The sequence below is a fragment of the Vombatus ursinus genome, unplaced genomic scaffold (genome assembly GCF_900497805.2).
Source record: "Vombatus ursinus unplaced genomic scaffold, bare-nosed wombat genome assembly UNPS02014786.1, whole genome shotgun sequence".
Taxonomy (NCBI): Eukaryota; Metazoa; Chordata; class Mammalia; order Diprotodontia; family Vombatidae; genus Vombatus; species Vombatus ursinus.
In genome coordinates, this window is record NW_020954564.1 from 33,922,426 (window position 1) to 33,937,160 (window position 14,735).

The 14,735-nt window shown below is 44.7% G+C and overlaps 1 protein-coding gene across 1 annotated transcript in view; it reads right to left on the reverse strand.

Moving 5' to 3' along the window:
- Positions 1–888: 888 nt before the first annotated feature.
- The window catches only part of LOC114046868 (R-spondin-4-like), a 38,858-nt gene continuing 25,011 nt past the window's right edge, over positions 889–14,735 (reverse strand). Inside the window, exons 2-5 of the mRNA XM_027867437.1 lie at positions 12,968–13,156; positions 11,839–11,979; positions 9,768–9,956; positions 889–965 (exon numbers count right to left, since the gene is read on the reverse strand). Of these exons, the coding sequence (XP_027723238.1) occupies positions 889–965; positions 9,768–9,956; positions 11,839–11,979; positions 12,968–13,156 (596 nt within the window). The remainder of the gene's footprint in view (positions 966–9,767; positions 9,957–11,838; positions 11,980–12,967; positions 13,157–14,735) is intronic.

The following is a 14,735-nucleotide window of genomic DNA, read 5'->3' on the forward strand; positions in this document are numbered from 1 at the left end:
CTCAGTTTCCTCCTCTGTAAATTGAATGGGTTGGACTTAATGATCTCCAAGGATCCTTCCAGCTCTTATATTCTATCAGGTGAGAGGGAGGTGCCCTGTGAACCCAGATCGAAGTCCCTTTGAATCCCTCAGATGTATGACTGCTGAAGGTCCATGCCTGGTGAGGGTCTGTTCCCATTGGGAACAGTTGGACTCGTGGGATTTGTACAAAGGGGGAGAGAGAGGCTTATGGCCAAGCAGAGTAGGGCTTGAAGTCTCCTGGTGATGTCTCCTGATCCTTTGTCCTGGGCAGCTGAAATAAGTCATTTGTCTCAGCCCTCTGGAGATGATGTCTGTTGCTTAGCTGGAGCCCCCGAGGTTGCAGCCAGCACGGGGAGCAGAGTGGGCTTTTTCCTGTGGTTGTCTGGAACATCAGGAAGGATGTTGGTGGGCTTCCTGATGGATCTGAATCTCTCTAGGGTGTTGTCAAAGATCGACTCTGAAGTTTGTAAACTTATTTGTTTCTGTTGAGAAAGAAGGGGAGGAACTGGAGAAAGAAAGGAGAGAGGAAGGGAGTAAAAGAAGGAATGAAGGGAACTGAAGGAGGCAGGCAGAAAGAATATAAGGAAGAGGAGGGATGATAGAGAGAAGAAATGAAATAGAGTGGAAAGTGAATAAATGAGGAAGAAAGGAAGGAGAAGAAAAAGGAAGGAGAGAAAGAAAAGAAAACAAGAGAAGATAGGAAGGAAAGGGAAGGGAAAAAAAAAAGGAGAAAAGGGGAAGGAAAAGTTCAGTTTTCCCTGGATGGAAAGGGCCAGGTGAGCGGGGAGTCACTGATGAGTAGCTGAGTCAGTGCTGCCCCTTTCTTTTCCCTGGCCCAGATGTCCCTGTGCCAGGTGGGGGTGGCGTTCAGTGGGAACGCTCCATCTTTCGCTCTTTCCGATGCCTCCTTTCCTTCCTGTCCCGCCTTCGGGTCAGGTTTTTCTCTGAAACAGGAACACAGAACACTATTTCACTCTCTGAATGGCATGCATGAAGATAGTAGTCCCTATAATGCTTTATGATTAACAAACTGTATCACATCCCTTTTTGGTGTAATGGAAAGAGTACCAGAGTTGGAGTCAGAAGACCTGGGTTTGAATCTTAGCTCTGTTACTCTTTCCCTGTGTGATCATGGACAGTCCCGGAACTTCTCTGCGCCCCAGTACAATGGGGAGGTCAGATCTGTCCCTTCTAGCTATGATTTCTGAGAAGTGTGGAGAAGGGTAGAAGGAAAAGCATGAAAGTGGATTCCGAAAGTATCTGAGAGCCTGGAAGCCAGAGGAGAAAGAGAATATTACACCGTAGGAATTATGTAGTTCCATCTGCTCATATTAGAGATGAGGAAACTGAGATTCTTTCCATAGACAGATGATTTGGGAGGCATGGATTTGGGAGGCATTTTATCTTCCCACCAAACACCTGTCAGAGATAGGACCCCAGGCTAAATGGGCCGTGGGGCTGGCCTGGGGCATTTATGATGACTTTGCGTAAATACATCGCTTTCTCTTTCTAGGTTTCACTTTCTTCCTCTGTAAAATGAGAATTAGGGTAGATGATCTCTAGGGTCTTTTCTGACTCTAACCTTCTGTGGTCTTTGTCTTAAGGTCCCTTCTACCTCTATTATCCCTTCTAGTCCTTACATTTGGTGTTAGGTTCCTTCCAGCTCTCACATTCCACGTTCTAAGGTCCCTTCTACATTTAACATTCTATGTTCTAAGGTCCCTTCCACGTCTAACATTCTATGTTCTAAGGTCCCTTTAAGACCTTACAGACCCTAAGACCCTTTAAGACCCTCTAATGTTCTTAAGCTTTTATTGAATAAAGTGAGACATACCTCATTTCTATTCAAAACTCACCTCTGTCCCTCCCCAAAACACAGAGCCACTTTTCCAAAATTACTTTACCTCTGGTTGGGAGCAGGAGTGGGGTGGGGTGGGAAAATATCCTCCTTTGGGATCTGACTTCACTTGTGGACCGAATGCCTTTGTCTCTGTATCCCCTGACTCTGGATTTCTGAGGTCTGTAAATAATTCTCCTTTGCTCTGTCTCCCACTCTGCCAGTCTAGACAAACGCCTCCAGTGCTCCTGTTCCCGCCCTGGCTACTGTTCTTGGCACAGAGAGGACGGCTGTCTCCCCACCCTTAGCTTTTATGATCTGAGACATGGAAACTTCCTTTAAAAATCCAGGAATCCCACTTTGAGGGAAAGGCGCCTTAATGGACATAAGTGCCAGCAGACACAGCCAAGGACAGAGAGATCCCCAGGGGACACAGCTCAGTCCAGGGATTGAATCAGCCGCTATCAGTTCAACCACATGGGAGTGTCTCCAGGGGACTGATGCCACCCATAAGCATTTCCTTCCCCAAGAAGAAACACACATGGAAAAGCACAGTACAGTGGATGTACCACTCGATTAGGAGCTGAGAGACTCGGTTAGAATTTGCTATACAACTGTAGGCAGCGAGGTGGCACAGTGAAGAGTGCTGGATTCGAGTCATGAAGACCTAAGTTCAAACCCAGCCTTAGACAATTAATAGCTGTGTGACCCTGGACTTAACCTCTATTTGCCTCAGTTTCTTCAACTGTAAAATGGGGATTATAGTAACACCTACCTCACAAGGTTGTTGTATGGATTAAATGAAATAATACTTGTAAAGTACCTAGCACAATGCCTGGCACACAGTAGGTGCTATATAAATGTTTCTTCTTCTCCCTTTTTAAAATGAGGAGGTTGAACCATGGTAATAATGGTATACAGCATTTATATAGTAATATGTATATATATATTATATATATAGTAATAATGATATGTAGCATATATAGAAATTATAATATATTGCATTTATATGGTGCGTTAAGGTTGGTCAAGCGCTTTACACATATTATTTATTTCTCATGCCTACTCTAGCAATTAGGTGTAAATTATTACCCTCATTTTACAGAAGAGGAAACTGAGGCTGGGAGTGGTTAAGAGACTTGCCTAGGGTCACACAGCTAATAAGGGTCTGCAGTAGGATTCAAACTCAGGTCTTCCTAATTCCAGGCCCAGGGCTCTCTCCACTGTGTCTCCTAGCTACTCATCTAGTAGAAAGAGCACTTTCAGAGAATCTGGGTTCAACTGCTAGGCTATCAAATTAACTGGGTGACTTTTGAGAGGGCATTGAACCCGTCAGCCTCAGTTTCCTCATCTAGAAAATGATGAGGTAAGACTAGATTATCTCTAACGCACCTCTCACCTCTCATCCCTGTGATAAATGAACTGAATTTGGAGCCCTCTCCTTTCTATTCTGACATCTTATTTCTTAAGGCTCCTTCCTCTGTGGTTTGAATCGAGGCTAGCAACCAAGGGACAAAAAGTAGCTCATATGTGGCCTTAGACAAGACATTTAACCTCTCTGAGCCTGTTTCTTCTTCTGTAAAATAAGGCAATTAGGCTAATTCCTTCTAAAATCTCTTTGTAGCTTTAAATCCTGAGAGCAATTCCCATTTCTATAAGGCAAATGACTTTCCTCACACCAGCCCTGTGAGGTAACATGAGTATTATTTATAGGAAAGGAAACCGAGGCAAGGAGAAATGAAGGGTTTTGCCCAAGGTTACAGGGCAAGTTAATGTTAGAGTAAGGATTAGAACTCTCATCTCTTGACTGCAATTCCAGTGTTCTTTTTGTTTCCACTCCTAACTTTACCTCCTTAGACAGAGGATTTTCCCAAAGGAAGTATGCGTCCTAATTTTCAGTTTAATGAATTTTTCTCCTTCCTCACCCAAACCTGTATATCTCCAAGCCATGCCACCTGAGCTCCAGCCTCTGCCTTTATCCAGAAGGTCCCATTCCTCTGATCCTGGGCTCTGATTGGGGAGGTTCACCTTGCCTTGCCCTATCTCAGGCCCAACATACTACTTGCCTATCATCTCCAAGACATGCTGCTGGATGGTGGATTCATACTCCTTCTCTTCCCACCCCCAACCTTTACCTCCATTTTCCAACTCTACCTCTGAGAACAGCAATTAATTCAACATTATCGTTCCCGAAAGCACATGTCAATCAACTTCACTATGACTCCACTCACCATTCACTCCATTTAACCTTTGAAAAACTCTCCTCCGCTGGATGTATTATCTTGCCCTATTAGAATGTAAGCTCCTTGAAGGCAGGAACTGTCTCTCTTGCTTGTATTTGTATTCCTGATACTTAGCATGTGGCCTGGCACATACATACTAAATTCTTAATAAATGCTTATTCATCCATTCATCCCTTCAAAGCTGCTCCCTTCGCCTTTCCCAGATGGGTCTAATTAATATATGTATAGTAAGGTGTTGGTGTCAAAGAAAGACTTTAGATCTTAATTATCTGGGGACTGGTGCATAATCATCATCAAAGAATTCATGCTAGAACCTTAGTTACCCTTAATAACCCTTATTTGGGACAGTCCTTGGACAGAAGATACAATCTGAATCTGGGATCATACTGAAATCTTTTCCAGCTTAGTAGGACCTTTCATAGCTTCAGTTCCACTGACATTTGAGAAGTCTTTAAGAACCCAAGGCCATCTTCAAGCCATCAGAGAAGGATAACAACCATAATTCCATTTGGATGGTTCCTTATCATTTTTGAAGTGTTTGATATACAATGTCTCATTTGATTTCTATAGGGGACAATGGCATAACTCAAAAGAAGTCAGTCTTGGAATGGTAGAATTCTGGCCACCATGGCTGGCAAGAGGGACATTTTCAAGCAGGAGGTCTCCCCAGCACCTATTGCATCCCACTAGAGATTCAGCTGTTTCTTCTGCACATCTATTTCTACCCCAAAGGGCAGGGACTTAGCCAGAAACATCTCTGGGTCCTTCTTCCATCACCCCAAAAGGACTGAGCAGGCCAAGCCTTTCAGCATGTGTGATATCCCAAAGCTCAACCCCTTCCTCCTGCAGAGATGGGATCTGGAGTCAAAAATAGTTGGGTTCAAATCCCATCTCAGATACCAGTGAGCTGTGTGACCCTAAGCAAGTCACTTAACCCCTCTCTGCCTCAGTTTCCTTATCTGTAAAATGAGCTAGAGAAGGAAAAATGGCAAACTGTTCCAGTATCTTTGCCAAGAAAACTCCAAATGGGATCATGAAGAGTTGGACACAGCTGAAACGACTGAACAATAACAAAAAAGGACTGGGAATGGACCTGTTATTTCACTCATATAGGACACTCCCAGATGAGGAAACTCAACCCATCACTAGAGGTGTGCATCTCTGCTATTTGGAGTCTCAGAGAACTGGTCTAGAGCATTGAGCAGCAGAGTGACTTGCTCAAGGTCACACAGTCTCCCACAGAGGCAGGACTTGAACTCAGGTCTTCCTCTTTTCGAGGACAGCTCTTTCTCCACTACACCATATAGGAGGTTCTTAATAATTCTTTGGGGGCTGCTTGATTGTCACTAAAACGATTGATTCTTCTGTTCTCTGCCTTGGTCAGGCCCCAACAGGAGGGCTGTGACCAGTTCTCTGGCCACATTTTATTTTATTTTTTATTTTATTTTTTTTTAGGCAATTGGGGTTAAGTGACTTGCCCAGGGTCACACAGCTAGTAAGTGTCAAATGTTTGGTCTGAGGCCGGATTTGAACTGAGGTCCTCCTGACTTCAGGGCAGTGCTCTATCCACTGTGCCACCTAGCTACTCCTCTGGCCACATTTTAGGAAGGCCCTGCAGAAACTGGAGCTGTCCAAAGGAGGGCAACTGGACAGATGATAGGGCTAGAGGCTAGGCTGTGGGAGGATCAAAGGAACAGAAAGGGGGGGGGGGGGGGGGCAGGAAACCTAGTTACTGTATTAAGTATCTGAAGAGCTGTTATGGGGACAAGGGATTAGATGCTTGACCTTTGAGGGTAGAATTAGGAACAATGAGTGCAAGTAATGGGGAGCCAGATTTCAGGGTGGTGGAACACGTGAGCATGTGCTCCCTCCCCCAAAGAGTTCGTGATTTTTAAGGAGGAGCCTAGAGGTCAAAACTTAGCTCAAAGGATTGAAGTGCTGAAAGGGAACTCCAATGCCTTGATCATTCCACAAGTAGCTGCTTCTACATGAGGTAGGTTAGCCTGATCTATCAGGAGAGGGCCAGGGGCACAGAGCCACCTCCCCAACCCCACCACCCCTCACCCCCAACCCAGGAAGGAGCTAGCGACTTTTTGCTTGGCATTCAAGGCATTCCACAATCTGTTGCTGCTTTCCCTTTCCAGACTAATGTGACTGCTCTTTACATACTCTATGCTACAGCTAACCTGCACTGGAGTCTTTCCCCAACATATTCTTAGCCTTTCCTTCCTCCTTACTTGCCTTTGTTTATTTTGTTCTTCCTGTTTAGAATCTCCTTCTTCCCTGTCCTGGACTGCTGAATTTCTATCCATCCTTTAAAGCTCAGCTCAAAGGTCATTTCCTCCCAGAAGCCTTACCTGATTTCTGCAGCTACTAATCACTGACCCATTCACACCTCATATGGTACAGTGCTCAGTACTTTCTTGATATACTCATATCATTTTATTTTTCTGTCCTAGCTGTCTATTTGCATTTTATCTCCCTCACGAATTCTGAGCACTCTGAGGGCAGGGAAGGCATCTTGTCTAAACCTGCTATCTCTCCCAGAACCTAGCATAGGGTTCTGCATTCTGCAGGTGCTTGATAAAGATTTGTTGATGGGGACAGTAGTCCCAACTCACCAGGCTGATTCCCCTTGTGGATCCAAATAGGCCCAACAAGCTGGCTAATAGGAAAGAGGGAGGGGGAAACAGGTTCTAACTCAGGCCAGAGTCACTGAATTTCTTTGGGGGCTTCCTCTGAGTCTGAATTGGGTATATAGGGTTTAGAGCTAGAAGACACCTAGTTCAATATATCCCCCCCCCCACAACATACACAACTCCTTTTTATATATAAGGAAACAAGTCTAGAAAAGTTAAATCACTTGACCAAGGCATCACAGCAAGTGAACGGCACAGTCAGGATTCCAGTCCAGGTCTTCTGATCCCAAAGACACTCTTCCAGGGTACTTTACTGTTTCCCTCCTTTATCCTCATCTCTAGCCACTCCAAGTTTTGGAGCCAAGAAAGCTGGTGAGTTGGAGGTCTGTAACTGTCCAGGATGTGCAAGGAAATCAGCTTCTACTGCCTCCTCAGATCACATCTGCTCACATAGGCACAAGCCTGGGCACACTCACACACTCTCCCCGCCCTCCACTGACTGTCTCGTGGGGAGTCCTACATTCCTCCTTTTTTGCTCATATACTGCTGTCTTAATGACCAAGCAGGGAGGAGGAGGAGCTGTGGTGAAGGGGGAGAAGTTTCCCCTTAATTGGTGCCAGCTGCCACCATGTTTCTAGTTAGTTCAAACTTCCAATGGTTCTTGTCACTCAGATGTAGAGCTATTCTGAGTCATAGTCAGAGAGAAATGATTTGATGTCTCCTCCATACATATGCCCATATGCACACACATGGATACAGATATGCTCACCCATGCAATGAGCCTTGTACTGCTAAACTCTTGAGGCCTGTTGATTGCCCTCAACCTGGTTTAGCCCATCTGCCTAGACGGTTTTATCGGGGTGGGGGTGGGGTGGCCACTGCACATGCCACAGCTTCTTGGAGCCACAGGTGAGAGTGGGACATACTATATTCCTGACCAAGAGCTTGTCATGTCTGGGTTTTAAAGTATGACCCAGAAATTTAAACCCCATCCTCAAATACCATTTCTACGTCCTGAAACAGATTTTTTTCCTTCTGTAGCCCTTGCTTCAGTCTGCAGCAGTGAGGAAAACATTACTGGCTCCCCTCCATTTCTGGGTCAAGACTTTATAATTGTTAGCAATGCTTTCTAGAATCCTTCCAGTCACATCATCTGTGGCCGTGTCAATCACCAGGAGTGACTGAAGTAGTCAACATGTTTGACAAGCCTTGGGACCTTCCTCCCAACTGGCACTACCACCAGGTACTTTGGTGGTCACACCAAGGATGTGCTGAGTGTGGCCTTCTCTTCAGACAACAGCCAGATTGTCTCTGGTTCCCAGGATAAGACTATCAAGCGGGGTGTCTGGAAACTGCAGGGTGAGAGCCACTCAGAGTCCGTTTTTCCTCCATTGACCCATAAGCAATAGGGGTTGTATGGGGTGTTCAGGAGGCCTAGCACCTCTGGTGTGAGGGCTTGCTGAGACCTTCTCAGGGCTGCCCATTCACCTTTGGTGTCCCCCTGCACCCAACTCTCACCTGTGGCTCCAAGGAGCTGTTGCATGAACAGCAGCCACAGCCTGGTAAAATTGTCTTGGCAGATGGGCTAAACCAGGCTGAAGATAACTGATAGGCCTCAAACCCATGAGTGAGTTAGGGGAATGTCTACCCCAAGCACATGAAGACTTCCTCTGGTAGAATGGGCAGATGTGAACAATCTGTTCCAGTGGCCATGAAGGCAGCTGAAGCAGGTGCTGTGGAGTGCTCAGAGCCTGGTCAGGCATCCAAGATGCCAAGGTTATCCACTGCTTCCAGGCCCAATGCCAGTCACCTTGACTGCTGTCCTTTCACCGGACTTTGATGATCCTGGGAGAGAGAGTGGCTGGTGACTTTGTGCAATTCTGCCTCACTTAAATCCAATTCACTCTCAAGTCGAGACATCACCCATCATGTCATCGGTGGTCTTCAAAAGTGAAGGATTAATGACAACAACAAGCAATATCCAGGACTAACCAGCTAGATGTTGTAATGGATAGAGCACTGGGCCTAGAGTCAGGAAGACCTGAGCTCAAGTCTAGCCTTCTGCAAACACTCACCAGCTATGTGACCCTGGGCAAGTTGCATAATCTCTGTGTGCCTGTTTTCTATCCCTATAGAATGGGTAAAATAATAGCACCAACCTCCCAGGATTGCTGTGGGGATCAAATGAGAACATATCCATAAATCACTAAGTACAGTGTTTGGCACATAGTAGGTGCTTCATAAATGCTTGCTTCCTTCCTTCCAGAGCCTTTCAGTGCATGTGTCATTTCAAAGCTGGTTGCTTCTTTCTTGTTCAGGAGGTCCCATTATAACACAGGTGTCAGGGATAGCTTAATTTCCAGCATACTTTATACTTTGACTCTACAAGGTATGGCCTTTTTGGGAGACTCCTACAATCCAACAACGTCCTAAGTCTTTTAAATGCTTTTACCAAGGGCATTAATCCTTTTTAATATGTTTCCTGACTAAAACTCCTGCAATTTTTCCTCTTGCTAATAAAAGAGGATATTTATTAGAACTATCCCAGCTGAGACAATCAGGTACAAGAGTGACGTCCATTTTTCCCGGCTTTCACCTACTCATAACTAGGTCAGGCCTTTCCTTCATGGCAGCCACCCCCAGTTCTTACCTAAGATGCAAACCAAGGTTCCTGCAGACCATTTATACAGATAGTTACCTAATTCAAGGCTGTAGTGGGGTTCATGTGGCCCAACTGTGATGCTGTGACAAGAAAGGAGCTTGGAGTCATGGTTAGGGGCAGCTCTCGGGGCAAGGAGTCAGGAGAGGTGGATTCTGGCTCTTGCTATGCTGTTACTGGCTCTGCGACTTCCTCTCCCTGGGCCTCAGACTCTTTACTTATAACACAAAGGAGCGGACAAGATGGTCTGTAGGGTCCTTCCCAGCTCTGACAATCTGTATTCTGAAATTTTGCCTAATAGTCTCTGATTCTCAGGCTGGCTCAGCCCCCAGCAGCCTGGGTTGTCATGGGCCCTCTCAGGTCCTCACCTCCAGGGCAGTGCCTCCTGATGGGACAGTTTCTTGACTCGGACAGAGCTTGGCAGGCTGCTGCCCCCTCCTCTCGACTGCCTCGGCTGACCTCACGCACTCGGGTCTCTAGGCCCCAGGCTGAACCGCAGGTTTTCCCATCCTGGCTGCAGGGACTCCAGACACTCCAGGGTCCAAATTCACATTCCTCTACATGGTATGGGGTGGCGGTGGGGGTTGAAGGGAAGGACAAGGAGAGGAAAGGAAGAATGTAATAAATTGATAATATATATATATGTATATGTATATATATATAATATATATTATATATGAACTGATAATTCACATTTCCGGAGAAAGACTCAAGATCAAAGACTTAAGAACCAGAATATATTTTGGAGGCTGGTTAGTCCAATCTTTTGATTTGATTTTTGTGAGGCAATTGGGGTTAAGTGACTTGCCCAGGGTCACACAACTAGTAAGTGTCAAGTGTCTGAGACCGGATTTGATCTCAGGTCCTCCTGACTCCAGGGCCGGTGTTCCATCTACTGCAGCACCTAGCTGTCCCACAACCCTTTGGTTTTACAAATGAGGAAGCTGAGCCCAACAAAGATTCAATGAATTGTCTAAAGTCATACAAGACAATAAGTCATAGACCCAGAATTCAAAATCAGGCTAACTCTAAAGTCAGTTCCCTTTCCACTGGACCACTGTGCCTTCCTAAAGTGTTCCTTGCAATAGTTCTGTGAGGTGGGCTGTATATTATTATGCCCACTTTACCAATGGGAAAACTGAAGCCAAGAGAAGTTTGAGTGACATGAGTCACACAACTAACAAGTCTCAGAACTGAGATTAGTGGTTGCTTTGTTTAACAAATAGAGAAAAAATATCAAAGCCAGGAAGATCTGCAGTGTTGGGATTGGAGTCAGGAAGACCTGAGTTCAAATCTAGTCTTAGCACTTACTAGCTGTGTGACCCTGGGCAAGTCACTTAACCTCTGGTTGCCTCAGTTTCCTCATCTGTAAAATGAGGATTAATAATAGCACCTTCCTCCCAGGGTTGTTGTGATGATCAGATGAGATAGTAACTGTAAAGTGCTTAGTTCAGGGTTTGGTATATAAAAGGTGCTATATGTTAACTACTATTATTCAGATCCCACTTCTGACACATAATGGCTGTGCGCCATGAGGGAAAGTCACTTAACACTTCAGTGCTCTAGGGCTAGATCCTCTCTAAGATGCCAAATTGCAGAGAAGGTGCCAACTTGCGTTAGTAGAGCGAATTTCCTCACTTGGGAGTTCTCTAGACCAGCGAAATTACAAGGCCAGTTTCTATCCCTCTCAACTCTGAGTCTGGTGTTACATTATGTTGAGTGGGGTTGGGGTCATAGTCTCCCGTCACTTATCCCAGAATTTGTGACTTGGAAGGGACTTCAGTAGTATGTAGTCCAGCCCTCACATGAAAGGAATTCCCACCAAGACATACACAAGTGGTCATCCGCCCTCTCCTTGCAAGCTTTCCCTGCCAAGGAACGAAAGCCAATCACCTCTCCAGGCAACTTACTATACTTTGGGGCATCTGCAATGGTTTTTCCTAATGTCAGGCCTAAATTAATTTCCTCAACTTCTACCCATTTCTTCTGCTTCTGCCTTATGAGACTAAGCAGAAAGATCCTTTCTCTATTTAACGGCCATTCAAATACTTAAAGATAGCTATCATGTTCCCTAAGTCCTCTCTCTTCTCCAGGGTAAACTAGATCCCAGTTCCTTCAATAAATAATTCATAACCATTATTAATGATCACAATAATTATAACTTCTATCCATAAGAATTAAGCATTGTTATTTAGGTTCAAAATACTTTTCCTTCCATTTTCCCATCAGATTGTCACAACAGTCCTGGTAAGAAGAGAGCACAAATGTGATTTTCCCTTTAATCACAGAGAAGGAAACTGAGGCTCAGGAAAAAAGAGAGATTTATCTGAGACCACCACAGAGTTAGATGATAGTGGGGAGTCTCAGTCACAGGTCATCAAGAAAAAATAGACTGGGGTAGGAGGAGGTTGAGGCAGTGGCCTGTGGCTTCTGGCTTACCTTGGCATTCCCACGTGCTCTGGTGGGCAATGGTGCCTGGTGGGCAGGTGGGAGCACATTTCCCCTTGTGCAAAAAAAACCTCCTTTTGCACCGAATGCAGAAGTCTTGACTGAAACAGCTGTCACAGGTGGACCCACATTCTGTAACACAACAACAGCTTCTGCCATGAGGAACAGTAGGGTAGATGCCCTCTCACCCCCACCCAGTAGCCATCAGGAGCAGGGGAGGGGCATACTACTCAGCAGGGATCTTTGGAAAGGTGGGCAAAACACAATAGTATGGGTCCTAAATGATCCTTATCATGGAATCAAAGAATAACAATAATTAACTTTTATATATCACTGTAAGGTTTACAAAGTTCTTTACATATATTATCTTTTTTGAGTCTTACAGCAACCCTGTGAACATGCCATTAGTATCTCTATTTTACAGTTGAGGAAAATGAGGTTGACAGGTTAAGTCACTAGCTCTGTGATCTTGGGCCTCAGTTCCCACAGCTGCAAAGCTGGGGCATCGGACTCAATGACATCTAAGGTTCTTAGAGGCTCTAAATCTATGATCCTATAATTTGCCCAGGGTTGCATGACTCCAAAGTGTCTGAATGAGATAGGATTTGAATTCAGGTCTTCCTGACCGCAAGTCCTCTCTACTACACTTCATTATTGCTTCTAGGTCAAAGACTGTCAAGTTGAAAGGAACCTTAGGAATCCTCTAATCCAACTGCCTCATTTTATAGGAGAACTTCAGTCCAAGAGAAAGAAAAGGACTTTTTCAAGACCACCCGGTAGGGTGAATTTGGACTTGAAAATCCACCCCATAGGTTTTTCCTGTGTGCTGCACTGACACCTCCATTCCCTATGAGCTGAAGCTTAAGGCAAAGATGATGCCCTAGTTTGAGTTTAGACCCAGAGAGATCAAGTCAGTGACTTAAGTAAGGTCACAAAGTGAGCCTGGAACCAAATCCCCATCTTTGCATTCCCAGGTTAATTTACTACCTATTCGCTTTTGTAAATAGGGTCATGTCAGGCAGTATCAGGAAGGAAGGGAAAAAAAAAACCCTTCTGGGGCCTGGGCTGGGGGAAGAAGGATGATGTGGAGTAGATGTTCTTGGCCACAAGCCCCACATACTTTTGCACCTGTTGACCTCGTGGCCACGCACACCAAAGTATCCATGGGGACAGTCGTGTACACACTTCCCGTACTGGCGGATGCCATCTCGGCGGATGTGGAGAAAAAGTCGTGGCTGGCAGGTGGAACAGCCATTCTCCTCTGAGCAGATCAGACAGCCGGTGCAATTCTCCTTCAGCCCGACCCCCACTGTAGCGAGAACCAAGGGGTAGGTGAGAGAAAGGAGAATCAGGGATGTCCAGACTCAATAGCAACATGTGCGCTCAGTAAAAGCCATGTCCTCTCCTCTTCCCCTGCCACACAAGGATACAGAATTAAATAAACACCTTTTATCAAAATATACACAGCTCATAAGAGCACAACTGTATGGGAATGGAGAAAAAGAAACACAGTCACACCAATGAGACAGGATGCTTCTCCTTATCTCATTAAAGCAGTAGCCTATAAGCACCAGCAACAGCCACGCCTTGATGCTGGTGATCTGATATGATGAAGCCTTAGCTTTAGCTAAGTTATTTTTGAAAAGAAACCTTGTTACACTCTGTAAATGAGTTATTTCCAGTATTGTGGGATCCACAGCGTTGGAGTATTCTGACTTATTGTTCACTTACATGAGTTGATGTACCTCCCTCAGAAAGTCCCCATTCAGGCACTGATCCAGAGAGCTGTGACTGGTATATTGTTTCATGCTAGCAAGGCAGAATTGTAGTAGCTCAAAAGTAATGTGAAATGTGCAGATTTAGAGACATTTCCACTCCAAATGTTCACACAGACTATTTGTGCCCGACCTGTGGTAGAGCTTTCCAAGCTCACGTAGGTCTGATCAGCCATGGTCAAACACATTCTACCTTGACCCCAACATAGTGATATCATTTTGGTCCTCTTCAATTATGAAGGACCACAACCATTGTTCCTAGGAAGAAAAAAGATCCCTTGGAAGGGACTGGTTGGTTTGTATTTACCTTTGAGCAGTAGAAAGAAAGTTGGGAGTCTGAACTGGTCATATTAGGAAGAGCAGTTATTGATGATACAGCCTGAATCTAGACAAAGCCATCTCGGCTTTTGTCTGAGAGAATAGTTGCAAATTAACTTTGAGGTATCCCTGTCTCTGTCCTTCACCTATAACACTTGTCAAGTAAGTAAGGAGAGAGAGAAAGACAGAGAGTTTGAGTCCAACGGGAAAAGAAGTCTATGGCATACTAAAGAATAACACTAAGGAAATAATTATCAACATTATCATAATTCCAATTCATTTATCGTGGTGCTCTACAGTTAGCAAAGGGCTATGATCTTATATGACCCTGTTAGAGCTGATCAAATGCTTTTTCCAGGTAAATCTAGTGTGATGCACATTTTCTTTGGATAGAAACTATTTGGCCATAGGTCCAGAATTCTCCAGGGGGTGATCGAGGCATTAGGTACTAGAAGTTTCTCTGCTTCCGCTTGCCTCCAAGACACTGCTACCTGGATGTCCTCTCTCACCACAGACTCAGTATGTTTAAACTGCTAGACTCATAGAAAGTCAGAAGTAAAGGGACTCTTTGAACATAAAATGTAAGAGATGGAAGGAGTCTTACTTAAAACACAGAACATTGAAGGTCAGACCTGGAAAAAATACATATATATATATATATTCACACACATATAAATATATATATATGTATATATGTATAAATATATATATATATACACAAATTGAAAGGAATGTCAGAGCTGAGAGAGGCCTTAGAATATGTAATGTCAGAGCTGAGAGGCACCTTAGAACATA